The sequence below is a fragment of the Schistocerca americana genome, chromosome X, assembly GCF_021461395.2.
Source record: "Schistocerca americana isolate TAMUIC-IGC-003095 chromosome X, iqSchAmer2.1, whole genome shotgun sequence".
In the NCBI taxonomy this organism is placed as follows: domain Eukaryota; kingdom Metazoa; phylum Arthropoda; class Insecta; order Orthoptera; family Acrididae; genus Schistocerca; species Schistocerca americana.
In genome coordinates this window covers 338,692,881-338,708,564 of record NC_060130.1, presented here as the reverse complement: position 1 = coordinate 338,708,564, position 15,684 = coordinate 338,692,881, and the positions used below count along the sequence as shown (strand labels likewise).

Here is a 15,684-nt window from a genome sequence, read left to right as displayed (position 1 = left end):
GCATAGTTTTCATTGACACAATTTTCTCTGAATGTTTTCTAAGTTCAACAGTTTCTTTCATGATAACTGACTTTTATTTATGGTAGCAATCTTCTTCAATGGACTCCTGCCTCTGTCAGAGAGTTAAGTGTCTCCTTCAGTGTTATGTTTATGAGACAAAGATTTCTGATGACCTCTGTATGCAGTGATGACGCTAGATACATTACCCCCATGTACACTATGTGATCAGAAGCATCCGGACACCTGACCGAAAATGACTAACATGTTTGTGGCACCCTCCGTTGGTAACGCTGAAATTCAATATGGCGTTAGCCGACCCCTATCCTTGATGACAGATGCACTTTCACAGACATACCTTCAGTCAGGTGCTGGAAGGTTTCTTGGGGAATGCCAGCCAATTCTTCACAGAGTGTTGCACTAAGGAGGGGTATCAATGTTGGTCAGTGAGGCCTGGCACAAAGTTGGCATTCCAAAACATCTCAAAGCTGTTCTATAGAATTCAGGTCAGCCCATTACAAGGATGTTATTGTCATGTAACCACTCCACAACAGGCCGTGCATTATGAACAGGTGCTCAATTGTGTTGAAAGATGCAGTTACCCTCCCCAAATTGCTCTTCAACAATGGGAAGCTAGAAGGTGCTTAAAACATCAGTGTTGACATGTGCTGTGATAGTGCCATGCAAAACAACAAGGGGTGCAAGCCCCCTCCATGAAAAACACGGCCACACCATAACACCACTGCCTCCAAATTTTACTGTTGGCACTACATGCACTGGCGGATGACGTTCAAAGGGGGTACGCCATACCCACACCCTGCCATCAGATCACAACATTGTGTACCGTGATTCATCACTCCATGCAATGTTTTTCCACTGTTCAACCGCCCTTACGCCAAGTGTGGTGTTGTTTGGTATTGTACCGGTGCAAAGTGTGGCTTATGAGCAGCTGCTTCACAATGAAATCCAAGTTTTCTCAGTTCGCGCCAAACTGTCATAGTACTTGCAGTAGATCATGATGCAGTTTGGAATTCCTGTGTGATGGTCTGGATAGATAACTGCCTATTACACATTATGCCCCTCTTCAACCATCAGCCGTCTCTATCACTCAACAGACAAGGTTGGCCTGTATGCTTTTGTGCTGTACATGTCCCTTCATGTTTTCACTTCACCATTACATTGGGAACAGTGGAACTAGGGATGTTTAGGAGTGTGGAAATCTCTTGTACAGAGAAATGGCAGAAGTGACACCCAAAGACCGGACCACGTTTGAAGTCCATGAGTTCCGCGGAGCACCCTATTCTGCTCTCTCACAATGCCTAATGACTACTGAGGTCGCTGATATGAAGTACTTGGCAGTAGGTGGCAGCAAAATGCACCTAATATGAATAACGTACCTTTTTGGGAATGTCCAGATACTTTTAATCACGTATTGTACATCTAGTGCGTTTGTGAATTTTGTCACAGAGGTATCAACTAAGAGGCACCAGAAACTACAATGAGTGCCAACCAATGGTGGCTCAGGGCACTGCAAGAGATATTGTAATTCAAGTGAGAAACAGAGACAATATCATTGTGTTATACATAAGCCAGGAAAAATCCTCCAGGAAAGGGATGGTTCTATCAGTCTTTCACTACATTTCACCCATCCTTGGACATGTATTCTGTACTCATCACAGTGAACTGTTCCTTGTATGGTGCCAGCAGACAGTAGCAGATACGAGAAAGGTCATACAATTTATGTTAATTAGCAAAACAAATTATGTTTGTGACTATTACAATGCTGCTGGAGTTCATGATCTGAAATGTGTGACAAGTAAGACTTGGCCTTAGTTGCTCAATGACATTGTCATGTGCTAAAGTACAAATTGTGGCAGTTTGTAATTATTACCAACTGGTCAGAAGCTAATTCTTACTTACTGGTTTTGGGACTAAAAGCTGTGGTAGATGCTCCATTGACATGGGCAGCAGCAGTTGATCCAAGAGACTTTCCCACCTATTTGGACACACCATCACAACCAATGATTGAATATTCCAATAAAGAAGCACGTGAAGGGTAAATCCTGTCTGAAACCTCTGTGAAACCTAAAAGAGAGCATGAAATATTTTTGAAGTTTTATATGTTTTCTATTAAATTAGGGAACCATAGAACACTGATATTACCTTGGATTTTTCTATATGATTCCCAAAATTATTTCTGTGACCTAATGTCAGTAATTTGGATATTTATGGGATTGCATAATTTTTTTAGCACATCTAAGTTACTTACAAATACAGTAAACATTTATCATTATTTGGAAAGATGATTGTCTCACTCTTGTTTGCACTTTCATCATAGATAGGACTAAACTTCTTGGTGAAGTTAACATTACGTACAGCTATGGACTATCTCCACTGATTGACACTGTCACAGGCATAACCAAGCATTCTGCATCAATCATTGAACGTAAAGTAAATGATATAGAGAAATTAAGATGTGATGTCATTGTAGATAACTCTGAACTTTCAAATCACTTGCATCAGATCTTAAAATTAAACATAGGTGTAAAAAACAAAACTAAAATACTCACATACATAATGGTATTCTTTATGCCGAAAAGAGTCAGATCTGTCAGAAAGATGAACACTTAAACTTGGAAACACTTGTACATGGAGATTAGCATGAATGGGCAATTTTCAAAGTTCATTTCAGTATTTAAATTCAGTTTTGAAGAGGTACTAAGAGCTATTAAAACACAAAATAAAAATTAATGGGTAACTAATGGGATATTGAAGGCTGTAATCGTCAACCATCTTAGCAATATAAAAAACAACAAAAACAATGCTGCATTTTGTAACCAATACCATTCATACAAAAAGAAACCTATTTATTTATTTAACAGCTTATGGTGTACATTTATGGAGTAAGTCCAAGTACATATTTGATTTGTCAGTTTTCCAATAAAATACATTACTTTTACTGATTCTAACTGTAGTTTTGCGAAGATAAGTAATAAATTTTAGCCACAACATTTCCGGAAATTAAAAACATCATTACAAAATTTTAGATACTATAAACTGAACAGATTTTATGAGACATACATAATATATGTACCTAAATTACAGAACATTGAATTTCAATTATTTTGTGCTATGGGTCCATCATCTTATATATACTGTATAATACAGTCACATAGCACATACATATTCTAGGCCCTGTTTAGTTTACATTCATAAAAAAAAATTTAACAGCAATAATACTGTAGAAAAACAAAATCTTTGGATAAAACAATGCTGTTAAGAAGTTAATACACTTTACTTTTTCTTTTTCTCTGTACCTGTGTACATTTTTCTTTTCGTGTACTATTTCTGTTTGCTTCAGTTATTTTCATTTGAAAGAATTTCTCTGATTGAATATAAAGGGGTTTCTAATAGCAGTTGTTTGATTGACTGTTTAAACTTCTCCTTTGATTTGTCATTAGTGATGTGTGGTGATAAAGAGTTGTACAACTTTACTGCCCTGTAACCACTGCTTCTCTCATACTGAGTTGTATTCTGCTATGGAATTCTTAATTTCTTGGTGTTTGTGGTGTGGTGGTGGTGTACATCTTCATTTTTGTTGAATTTATCATTATGATCCCAAGCAAGGAGCAGAATTTTATATATATACAAGCTGTAGAATGTTAGAATCTTATATTTTTGGAAAAGAAGCTTGCAACTATCTCTTGATCTTTTGCTTCCCATTATTCTAATTGCTCTCTTTTGTAATTTGAATATTTTAATTGGCTGAGTTGAGTGGCCCCAGATTTCTAAACCATAGCTCATTATAGCATTGAAGTATGAAAAATACACCATGCGCACATCATCTTCAGTCGTTAGTGGCTTAATTTATCTCAGAGCAAAAACAGCACTGCTAATTTTATTGCTTATATTGGAAATATGATCTTTACATCTTAACCAACTGTCCTCAGTGATCCCTAGAAATTTAACACTTTCAACTTCTCTTACATCTAGCTCTTGCAAATTTGTTGGTTAACTTGTTTTTCTTTTGTTGTTCCTAAATAGGACTGCATTAGTTTTCTCATAATTGAGAATTAACTTATTCACTTCAAGCCAGTGGGTGATTATTTCAACTGTTTGATTACTTTTACTTGTGGCCTCCTGTAAACTCGGTCTCACAGTTATTCTTGTTGTGTCATCTGCAAAGAGTATCAATTCACTGTCTATGTTACAAGGTAAATCATTTACATATATTAAGAAAAGGAGGGGTCCTAGTATAGTACCTTGTGGCATGGCACCCCATGTTTTATATCTTGTAGTTCTGATAGATGTTTCCCTTGATTGACACTAGCCCGCCGAAGTGGCCGTGCAGTTAAAGGCGCTGCAGTCTGGAACCGCAAGACCGCTACGGTCGCAGGTTCGAATCCTGCCTCGGGCATGGATGTTTGTGATGTCCTTAGGTTAGTTAGGTTTAAGTAGTTCTAAGTTCTAGGGGACTAATGACCTCAGCAGTTGAGTCCCATAGTGCTCAGAGCCATTTGATTGACACTTCCACTGCTTGTTTTCTGTTCTGCAGAATGACTTTATGATATCAAGAGCACTTCCTCTAATTCCATAGTGGTGTAGCTTCATTATTAATATGTGGTGACTGACAAGATCAAAAGCTTTAGATAAATCACAAAAAACACCAACTGGGATTTGACCTTGATCTAGGCCTGCAGAGATTATATTAATAAGTTGAAATGCAGCTGACACTGTAGATTTTCCCTTCTGGAACCCAAACTGTCTACCATTTATGATAGAGTTTTTATCAAAAAATGCCATTAACCTAACAAATATTATTCTTTCTATGATCTTCGAAAAAGTGACAAGGAGGCTAACTGGTCTGTAATTATTTGGGTACATGTGATCATGTTTTTTGAATAGTGGTAGCGCTCTGGCAATCTTCATTCTATCTGGGAAGATTCCTCTTTTGAGACATGAATTTACTGAGTGGTACAGGGGTTTAGCAATTTTCCTAGTAGTCAGCTTCAATTATTTTTTTGACAAGTCATTTATGTCTGTGGATGCTTTATTTTTTAGTTTCTCTATTACTTTTCTTATCTCTTGTTCAGTTGCCAGGTACAGGTAACATGAGTTACTGGGTGACTTTTGTTTATTCTCAACTAGTTTTTGGACTTGCAGAGAATCGCTATTGTTACCCTGTGTAAGTTGTTGGCAGCTGCTGGTAAAATATTGGTTGAAAGTGTTACTAGTGGTTATTGGATCTTCTGTTACAACATTATTGAATTTTAGGCTTAAGCTTTTATAGTTATTTCCTGATGACTTTGCTGTTTCTCTGTTTATTATCTTCCAAGTGTTTCTGACTTTGTTGGGAACTTGTGTAATAACATTTCCATTGTACAGTTTTTTGCAGCTATATAAGTTTTATTGTAAATCTTTTTATCGGCTCTATAATATTTAACTTTTTACAGGATACTAACAGACCTTTTGTTAGCCATGGCAGATTTCCTCTCTTTTTCTTTATTGGTTTAGTTTTGGTTGGCAAACATTCTTCAATGATTCTTAAATAGATATCTAGGAAACTGTTATATTTATCATTAACACTATTACTTAAGTACATTTCTGGCCACTTTCCATTTTGTTGTTCTATCTTTAGGTCTGTTGTGTTAGAACTTCTCATATCTCTGTATGGGACAAAGCTGAGTGTATCTGATTTCCCTACTTCTTTTATTATTACTGTCTGTGAGTGGTGATCTGATAAATTCATGTCTTCTATAAGGCAATGATATCTGCCAGACTGAATATTTGTAATTATGTAATCAATGGCAGTTTGAGTGTTCATACCTATTCTGGTATAAGTTTGTATTGTGTTATGTAAACCATACATTATAAGTAAGCTCTCTAGTTCCGTTTTATATTTTGATTCAGATAGTCAATATTCAAGTCTCCACATAAAATTAACTTGTTCTCCCAAAACTGTGATAGCAGCCTATCACACTGAAATCACCACTGGGAGCTCTGTTTAAAGACATTATTACATGGGTTGCATTTTGCAGTTCAATACTTACACCACTACACTCAAAATGTTTTTCAATTGCATACCTTTCCAATGGAATTGCAGTTACAGGGCAGGAGAGGCAATCTCTAACAAATATGCAGCTACCACCATTTTTAAAATTCTGCAAAAGTATCATACTAACTTATAACTGTCTAAGTTTATACAAGTTATGTCATTGTTTTTTAACCAATGCTCAGTTACACAGAGAACAGTAGTTCTTATACCACTGCTTTCTATATCTACTTGTGAGTTTAAGAGTTTGTTTTCGATTGATTGAATATTTTGATGCGTAATTATTAAAAAATTATCTCGAAAAATTACCAGAAAACAAAATCAATGCAGTCTGGAAATCACCAGAGAGGAGACAAATAGAAGAAAACACAAGAAACATACCATTGAAGTATCATGGTACCACAATATATAATCCCAGGAATGGAGCACACATTGCAGTTCAATACTTCAGAAACATAGGTACCAAGCTACACACAACAGACATTTGACAAAACACAGTCTGAACAAAAACTCACCAAATACAATAATTCTGTGACCCAACACTACAGTACAACTATGCACTTTTAAGCACAGTCTAAAAAATGAAGCGCCTCTGTGCATACAGAAGAACTGTACAGTCAGTGTGAAAAACTCTTTAGTGCAAATCATAAATGATTCTTTCATGACAGGCTGCTTCCCAGGGACACTAAAGGATGAATATGGAACCAAATCCAGTGACCGCTTATTTCTCAGTAGGAAAAACAAAGCAAAAATACAACATGGTTTCTTACACAGTGGAATTACATACTACAACAAACTTTTACAAGTGATCAGAGACTTAAGAGAAAAACACGTTCATTCAGGAATACCCTAAAAACCTACTAGAAAATTGTATCTACAGGTACCTTCAAAGATTGCCTGAACTGGCACATAGATTATGGTGACAATTATGCTAATTATTAACTGTTACGGTTAAGAGACATTCTACAATTATTGAATATAATATGCTGCACAAATAAAAAGCATTAAATTACATGTGTTTGTCTATGCATTTATGTATCTGTATTGCATACATTTATGTGTTGACAATACGCATACAATTCATATTGTTTAGAGAAAAAAATCATAATCCTACAAGGCTACCCTTTGGCAAAGTGCAAACTAATCACTGCTTAGTGTGTCACAGAGTGCATCCACAGTTACTGTTAAAACCTTGGGCAACACTTCTGGGAGAGAGGAAGTCTTCCTCACATGCCATAACAAGGTCAATAAAGAGTAAGAACTTGCCGCAGGCATTGAATTTGCTAGTGAACTCCTCCTGAAGGCTCATATTAGTTGATCCATATACTACACACCCAACAGTGTGTATCCTAGAAACATGGCATCAGCAACACTGAGAAAGTACAATGAATGAATCAATAAATAAATGGGGAAATGAGCAATTCATTTATAAAACCAACTCCAATATATCGAATTTGTGTCATTTCATTTTTTTCAGCATAGCCCAAGATAACAGAAATCATGGGATTACATCCTACACAAACAACAGACATAAATTATGTTGATGAGTCAACCTTGCACTGTCACAAAATTAACATTTCCAGTTTTTCAGAAAATTAAATGCAGAAACCTTTGTACAACATCAGATGTTACTAAGACTACAGTGCGTGTCTCACCTACTTCAAGCTTTCCAAAGATTCTACCACATGGAGTGGTGAGCAGATGACGTATGTGTAATGGTATCTTCCAAACTTCATTGGGAGTCAACACAGTGCCTACGAAGAACAAGCAAATAATGGCAAAGCTACTGTAGGTCTCATGCAATCATTTATATCACTTATGAATCACATACATGTAGGAAGTATGATGTACTCCTATCTAAAAGATACAATAATTTTCAGTGACAGTGCACATTTCCATTTTTCTCTCACCCCACTTATGACTGAGATTTGGTGACTAGTGTAATGAAGTGTAAATTAGATTATTTAGAACAAGTCAATGTATGATTTGCAGCAATTTGATTGTGTTTGAAATTCTCTGAATATTCTGTATAAATCAGTGTTTGGCTGTTCAGGAAACATTTCACCTTGAAAACGAGTCTTTCTGGAAATGCTCACAATGATTTCTTCATCCAAAGACATGGAAAATCTCACAGGCTGACATGTCAAGACGGTACATGGCAATGTTTGATAGCCCAACGAAGCAGTGTGTGTAAAAACACACACTCAGACTGCTTCCCCTGATTCTCCATTTGCCAGCCCCCCTACCTCAACAGGAGATTTTGGTAATATGCTCATTTGACAGTTCACCTGTTTGCTGCTTGTACCACACCAAGACACCTTTGTTTCATGGTCACAGTGATATACCATACACTTATCCAGGTGACTGGGTGACTAGAGATGGCAATTGGATGACCATGACAGCTGCAGTATTTCTGCTGTGGTTTCAGTTTGGCATGCTTTTTGTTATGGTGTGAATAGCTGTGGAACCAACAGGTAGCAATATTTTTCATATTCAATATTTCATTGTGTAAGATACTGAAAACAGATCATTGACTAATTTCCAATTTATCCACTATTGCCTTGATTGTGTGAACTCTATATAAATTGAGCGCCATGTTTCTTCTGTTCAAATGTACAAAAGAAATCAACAAATCATTGCATGATGCTCCACTTTATTTATGGTCTATACCATTTTGTTTTCTCTCTTCAAGAAGTGTGCTATGATAGGGATTATTGTAGTGTGTGGTTTTCAGTGTGTACTGAGTCTGTGAACATGCACCTGCAAATAAACAGAAAAGTAATTACGAAAACTAATTTTTTGAGGTGATGATAAAAATTTAATAACTGTCCTTCATAGTTAGCATTAAACTGAATTTCATTCTTCTGAAATTATGTAGGAGAAGGAAATTTAGACAGGTAAATAATTTCAGTGAGATTTATTATTCACTCCAAAGGACCAGACCTGCAGAGTAGCATAGATGTATTTGTGCTGTCACAAGGAGAAGGTAGCAGGCCTGTGTCCAGCTGGTGTTAGACCTCCTATGTCCCCTTCCCAGTTGGCCCCCTCACTGCCTCTCCTACTGGGGCCTTTCCCCAGCCCACTTAAAGCCCCATATACTGAGATGTCCCTGTGCAACAGCAGCATTACATCACATGAACATGGCTCAGAAAAGCATGCAGCTACAATTCAATTTACCCACAAGCAAAGCTCCAGTACAAGGTAGGGCACCGCAACTGAACTGAACACCTTGATAATTTTTAGCCTCTACCCAAATCTCAGTCAGCCCGCACAATGTGTTAGCTGACACTGCCTGTCCCCAATGCACCAAAACCCTTGTATACTGCAGTGTCTGTGTGCAACAGCAGCTTTACATTACATGAAGGTGACTCAGAAAAGCATCCAACTACAATGAGGTCTATCCACCAACAAAGCTCCTGTACAAGGTAAGGCATCACATCCAAACAGAAATCCTCGGTTATTTCATGCAAGATGGAATACACAGACACATCATAATTATTGGATGTGACACGTTAACTAAGGTCTGGAGCTGCCAAATGGCACAGATGTGTTTGTTCTGTTGCAGGGAGGAGCAAGCTGGGTTGCGGCAGCCTGGTGTTAGGCAGCCTCCACCTCTAATCCCGTTGGGCCTCTCACTGGGTAAGCGGTTGGGACGTATCCCCACTGCATCAGGAGTCACATGTACTACAGTGTCCCAACATAACAGTGTTAGGTCATCATATGAAGAAGGGTCAGAAAAGTCTGCAGCTATAATTGGGTCTCCCCACAAGAAAAGGTCCTGTACAAGGTAAGGCACCACAACTGAACAGAATTCCTTGCTAATTTTATGTGAGATGGAATACCAAAACACATCAAAATTACTGAATGGGACACTGAAGCTGAGGACTTTTGAGTGCCATAGATGTGATTCTGCTGTTGCAGGGAGGTGCAAGCAGAGCTGCGGCATGCTACTGTTAAGCAGCCTCCACCTCTAATCCCATTGGGCCTCTCACTGGGTAGGCGGTTGGGACCTGTTCCCACCGCATCAGAAGACACGCCTACTACAGTGTCCCTACATAACACAGCCAGTTCGTCATATGAAGAAGGATCAGAAAAGTCTCCAGCTATAATTGGGTCTCCCCACCAGAAAAGCTCCTGTACAGGGTAAGACACTGCAACTAAACAGAAACTCCTTGATAATATTGTGCAAGGTGAAATTCCAAAACACAAAGTGCCAATTTTATTCTTCCATAACTTGTACCGAGAGTGTATTAAAATTACTGCACGTAAAACTTCAAATAATGAGCACAGCTGTAAAGAGGCATAGATGTGTTTGTAGTATTGAAGGGAGGAGATAGGAGGGCTGTGGCCAGCTGGCGTTAGGCAGTCTCTATCACCACACAAGTTGACCCTCTCACAGCCTCTGCAGGTGGGGCCTCTCACCATCCCACTAAATGCCATGTATAAACTAGTTTTTCTATGAAACAGTACCAGTACATCACATGAGTTTGGCTCAGAGAAGGGTAAAGTTACAATTGGTTCTAGCCACCAGCCAAAATCATGTATGGGGTAAGGCACTACAACCAAACAGAAGCTCCTTCCTTTTTTTGTGCAAGATGCAATATCACAACACAAACTCATTTTTGGAAATTGTGGAGAGAATGTATTACAATCACTGGATGAGACACTTATTTAAGTGGCAGAGTGGCATGGATGTGTTTGTGCTGTTGCAGGGAGGAGCAAGCAGGGCTGTGGCCAGTTGGTGTTAGGCAACCTGCACCCTCATCCCAGTTGGCACCCTCACTGCATCCACAGCCAGGGCAGTGCCCTATCCCATGGAAAGTCATGTATATGGTAACACCTGTGTGCAACAGCGCAACAGAGGGTGCAGCTACAATTGGTTCTACCCACGAGCATGGATCCAGTACAGGGTAAGGCACCACAACCAAGCAGAAGGGCCTTTCTAATTTTGTGCAAGATGAAATATCACAACAGAAACTCATTTGTGGAAATTGTGCAGAGAGTGTATTAAAATTACTGGATGTGACACTTATTTAAGTCGCAGAGTGGCATGGATGTGTTTGTGGTGTTGCAGGGAGGAGCAAGCAGGGCTGTGGCCAGCTGGTGTTAGGCAACCTGTAACCTCATCCCAGTTGGCCCCCTCACTGCCTCCACAGCGAGGGCCTCCCCCCATCCTGCAGAAAGCTATGTATACGGTATCACCAGTGTGCAACAGCAGCAGGACATCACATGATGGTGGCTCAACAGAGGGTGCAGTTACAATTGGTTCTACCCATGAGCATCGATCCAGTACAGGGTAAGGCACTACAACCAAGCAGAAGCGCCTTCCTAATTTTGTGCAAGATGCAATATCACAACAGAAACTCAGTTGTGGAAATTGTGCAGAGAGTGTATTAAAATTACTGGATGTGACACTTACTTAGGTGGGAGAGCTGCAGAGCAGCATGGATGTGTTTGTGCTGTTGCAGGGAGGTGCAAGGAGGGCTGTGGCGAGCTGGTGTTAGGCAACCAGTACCCCCATCCCAGTTAGCCCCCTCACTACCTAAACATCTAGGGCGTCTCCCCGTCCCGCGGAAAGCCATGTATATGGTATCAGCTGTGTGCAATAGTTCAACAGAGGGTGCAGCTATAATTGGTTCTACCCACTACCATGGATCCAATACAGGGTAAGGCACAAGAACCAAACAGATACTCCTTCCCGATTTTGTGCAGGATGCAATATCACAACACAAACTCATTTGTAGAAATTGTGCAAGGAGTATATTAAAATTACTGGATGTGACACTTATTGAAGTGGCAGAGCTGCAGAGTGGCATGGATGTGTTTGAGCTGTTGCAGGGAGGAGCAAGCAGGGCTGTGGCCAGCTGGTGTTAGGCAACCTGTTGCCCCATCCAAGTTGGCCCCCTCACGGCCTCCACAGCTAGGGCGGCACCCAATCCCGCGGAATGTCATGTATACGGTATCATCTGTGTGCAACAGTGCAACAGAGGGTGCAGCTACAATTGGTTCTACCCACGAGCATGGATCCAGTACAGGGTAAAGCACGACAACCAAGCAGAAGCGCCTTCCTAATTTTGTGCAAGATGAAATATCACAACTGAAATTCATTTGTATAAATTGTGCAGAGTGTGTATTAAAATTACTGGATGTGACACTTATTTAAGTGGCAGAGCTGCAGAGCGGCATGGATGTGTTTGTGCTGTTGCAGGGAGGAGCAAGTAGGGCTGTGGCCAGCTGGTATTAGGCAACCTGTACCCCCATCCACGTTTGCCCCCTCACTACCTTCACAGCTAGGGCGGTGCCCCATCCCACGGAAAGTCATGTATATGGTATCCTCTGTGTGCAACAGCGCAACAGAGGGTGCAGCTACAATGGGTTCTACCCACGAGCATGGATCCAATACAGGGTAAGGTACCACAACCAAGCAGAAGCACCCTCCTAATTTTGTGCAAGATGGAATATCACAACAGAAACTCATTTGTGGAAATTGTGCAGAGAGTGTTTTAAAATTACTGGATGTGACACTTATTTAAGTGGCAGAGAGGCATGAATGTGTTTGTGCTGTTGCAGGGAGGAGCAAGCAGGGCTGTGGCCAGCTGGTGTTAGGCAACCTGTACACTCACCCCAGTTGGCCTCCTCACTGCCTCCACACCTAGGGCAGTGCCCTATCCCACAGAAAGTCATGTATATGGTAACACCTGTGTGCAACAGCACAACAGAGGGTGCAGCTACAATTGGTTCTACCCACGAGCATGGATCCAGTACAGGGTAAGGCACCACAACCAAACAGAAGCTCCTTCCTAATTTTGTGCAAGATGCAATATCACAACACAAGCTCATTTCTTGAAAATGTGCCACTTATTTAACTAACAGAGCTGCAGAGCGGCATGGATGTGTTTGTGCTGTTGCAGGGAGGAGCAAGTAGGGCTGTGGCCAGCTGGTAGTAGGCAACCTGTACCCCCATCCACGTTTGCCCCCTCACTACCTTCACAGCTAGGGCGGTGCGCCATCCCACGGAAAGTCATGTATATGGTAACACCTGTGTGCAACAGCGCAACAGAGGGTGCAGCTACAATTGGTTCTACCCACAAGCATGGATCCAATACAGGGTAAGGTACCACAACCAAGCAGAAGCACCCTCCTAATTTTGTGCAAGATGGAATATCACAACAGAAATTCATTTGTGGAAATTGTGCAGAAAGTGTTTTAAAATTACTGGATTTGACACTTATTTAAGTGGCAGAGAGGCATGGATGTGTTTGTGCTGTTGCAGGGTGGAGCAAGCAGGGCTGTGGCCAGCTGGTGTTAGGCAACCTGTACACTCACCCCAGTTGTCCTCCTCACTGCCTCCACACCTAGGGCAGTGCCCTATCCCACGGAAAGTCATGTATATGCTAACACCTGTGTGCAACAGCACAACAGAGGGTGCAGCTACAATTGGTTCTACCCACGAGCATGGATCCAATACAGGGTACGGTACCACAACCAAGCTGAAGGACCTTCCTAATTTTGTGCAAGATGAAATATCACAACAGAAACTCATTTGTGGAAATTGTGCAGAGAGTGTATTAAAATTACTGGATGTGACACTTATTTAAGTGGCAGAGAGGCATGGATGTGTTTGTGCTGTTGCAGGGAGGAGCAAGCAGGGCTGCGGCCAGCTGGTGTTAGGCAACCTGTACCCTCATTCCAGTTGGCCCCCTCACTGCCTCCACAGCGAGGGCCTCTCCCCAACCTGCAGAAAGCTATGTGTATGGTATCACCTGTGTGCAACAGCAGCAGGACATCACGTGATGGTGGCTCAACAGAGGGTGCAGCTACAATTGGTTCTACCCACGAGCATGGATCCAGTACAGGGTAAGGCACCACAACCAAACAGAAGCTCCTTCCTAATTTTGTGCAAGATGCAATATCACAACACAAGCTCATTTCTTGAAAATGTGCCACTTATTTAACTAACAGAGCTGCAGAGCGGCTTGGATGTGTTTGTGCTGTTGCAGGGAGGAGCAAGTAGGGCTGTGGCCAGCTGGTGTTAGGCAACTTGTACCCCCATCCAAGTTGGCCCCCTCACTGCCTCCACAGCTATGGCAGTGCCCTATCCCACGGAAAGTCATGTATATGACATCACCTGCGTGCAACAGCGCAACAGAGGGTGCAGCTAGAATTGGTTCTAGCTATGAGCATGGATCTAGTACAGGGTACGGATCCACAACCAAACAGAAGCACCTTCCCAATTTTGTGCAAGATGAAATATCACAACAGAAATTCATTTGTGGAAATTGTGCAGAGAGTGTCTTAAAATTACTGGATGTGACACTTATTTAAGTGGCAGAGTGGCATGGATGTGTTTGTGCTGTTGCAGGGAGGAGCAAGCAGGGCCTTGGCTAGCTGGTGTTAGGCAACCTATACCCCTATTCCAGGTGGCCCCCTCATTGCCTCCACAGCTAGGGCCACTCCCCATCCCACGGAACGTCAAGTATACGCTATCATCTGTGTGCAAGAGCAGCAGTACATCGCATGATGGTGGCTCAATAGAGGGTGCAGCTACAATTAGTTCTACCCACGAGTATGGATCCAGTACAGGGTAAGGCAGCACAACCAAACATAAGCTCCTCCCTAATTGTGTGCAAGATGCAATACCAAAATACAAGTTCATTCATCTGGAAATCGTCCAGTGAGTGTATTAAAATTACTGGATGTAACACCTTAGATTTTATGTTAGGTCTGTTTATGGTATGGGACATGCACCAAATACTGGGTAAGTCTTTCCAATAATATTATTTGTGCAGAAATAAGAAGAAATATATAAATTACAATTAGAACAGAAGTGATTAATTTCTGTGTGGTAATGCCATCTGTTATAGTTATTATCGTATTTGCATGTCCACCACAGTTAGAAAATATGAAAATTGTCAGAGTGTCTTCATGAATCATAGTAGTGTACCCATATGGTAGCAAGTTATGTGTCTGGTTATCACAAAAATAACTCCTAGTGGCAGTAGTAGTTATCTACATTCTTGCTGAATAGTGGCTCCAATGAGTTGTGCTTCAGCTATTTAATATAAAAAATGCTCCTTTGTGGTAGGGTTATATAATTTTGTGCAGCAATGAAAATCAAAAAAGGACCTCTATTCCCTTTTTTGGTAAGTGCTACCTGTCACCACTGTGTAGACAGGAGCATTGATCTGGTGTAGGATCATAATTTTTATTGTCAAAATTAAGCCTCCACTGTTTAACCATTTGAATGTGTTAATGCTCTTTAATTGTGGTATCTTGGGCAATAAATTGATATCGAATAAATCCCCTTAACATCACAAACAAAGGAAACACAACAATATTGCTCACATGTAGGTTCTTTCCAGTTTTGCTTACTTACCTTGAGTTGAGATGCCAGTCTTCCACTCACACACTTGTTCTTCATTTTAAGAGTTATATGTATAAAATAATGACTCAGAGCAGAAAATGATTTTTGATAGAATTCTGATGCGGTTACTGACTCTTCTTCTAAATTGTGGCACATGCTCACACATGAGTGGTTCTCTATTCACATTAAAGCACAAGCAGAAAGAATTTTGCTACCACACCATTCATCTATGTATCTCCAGTAAATTGTTTTGGGATTAAAGGCAGGATTT

General features: G+C 40.6%; 1 protein-coding gene across 1 annotated transcript; it reads left to right on the top strand.

Moving 5' to 3' along the window:
• Window positions 1-9,008: 9,008 nt before the first annotated feature.
• Window positions 9,009-14,811, top strand: LOC124556009. Its single transcript, XM_047130049.1, has 16 exons — window positions 9,009-9,250; window positions 9,615-9,836; window positions 9,971-10,192; window positions 10,517-10,597; window positions 10,762-10,959; window positions 11,124-11,345; window positions 11,518-11,715; window positions 11,888-12,085; window positions 12,258-12,455; window positions 12,620-12,817; window positions 12,961-13,158; window positions 13,323-13,520; window positions 13,685-13,906; window positions 14,050-14,247; window positions 14,412-14,633; window positions 14,772-14,811. Exons 1-16 carry the CDS (start codon window positions 9,009-9,011, stop codon window positions 14,809-14,811), a joined length of 3,057 nt encoding a protein of 1,018 aa, XP_046986005.1.
• Window positions 14,812-15,684: the final 873 nt, after the last annotated feature.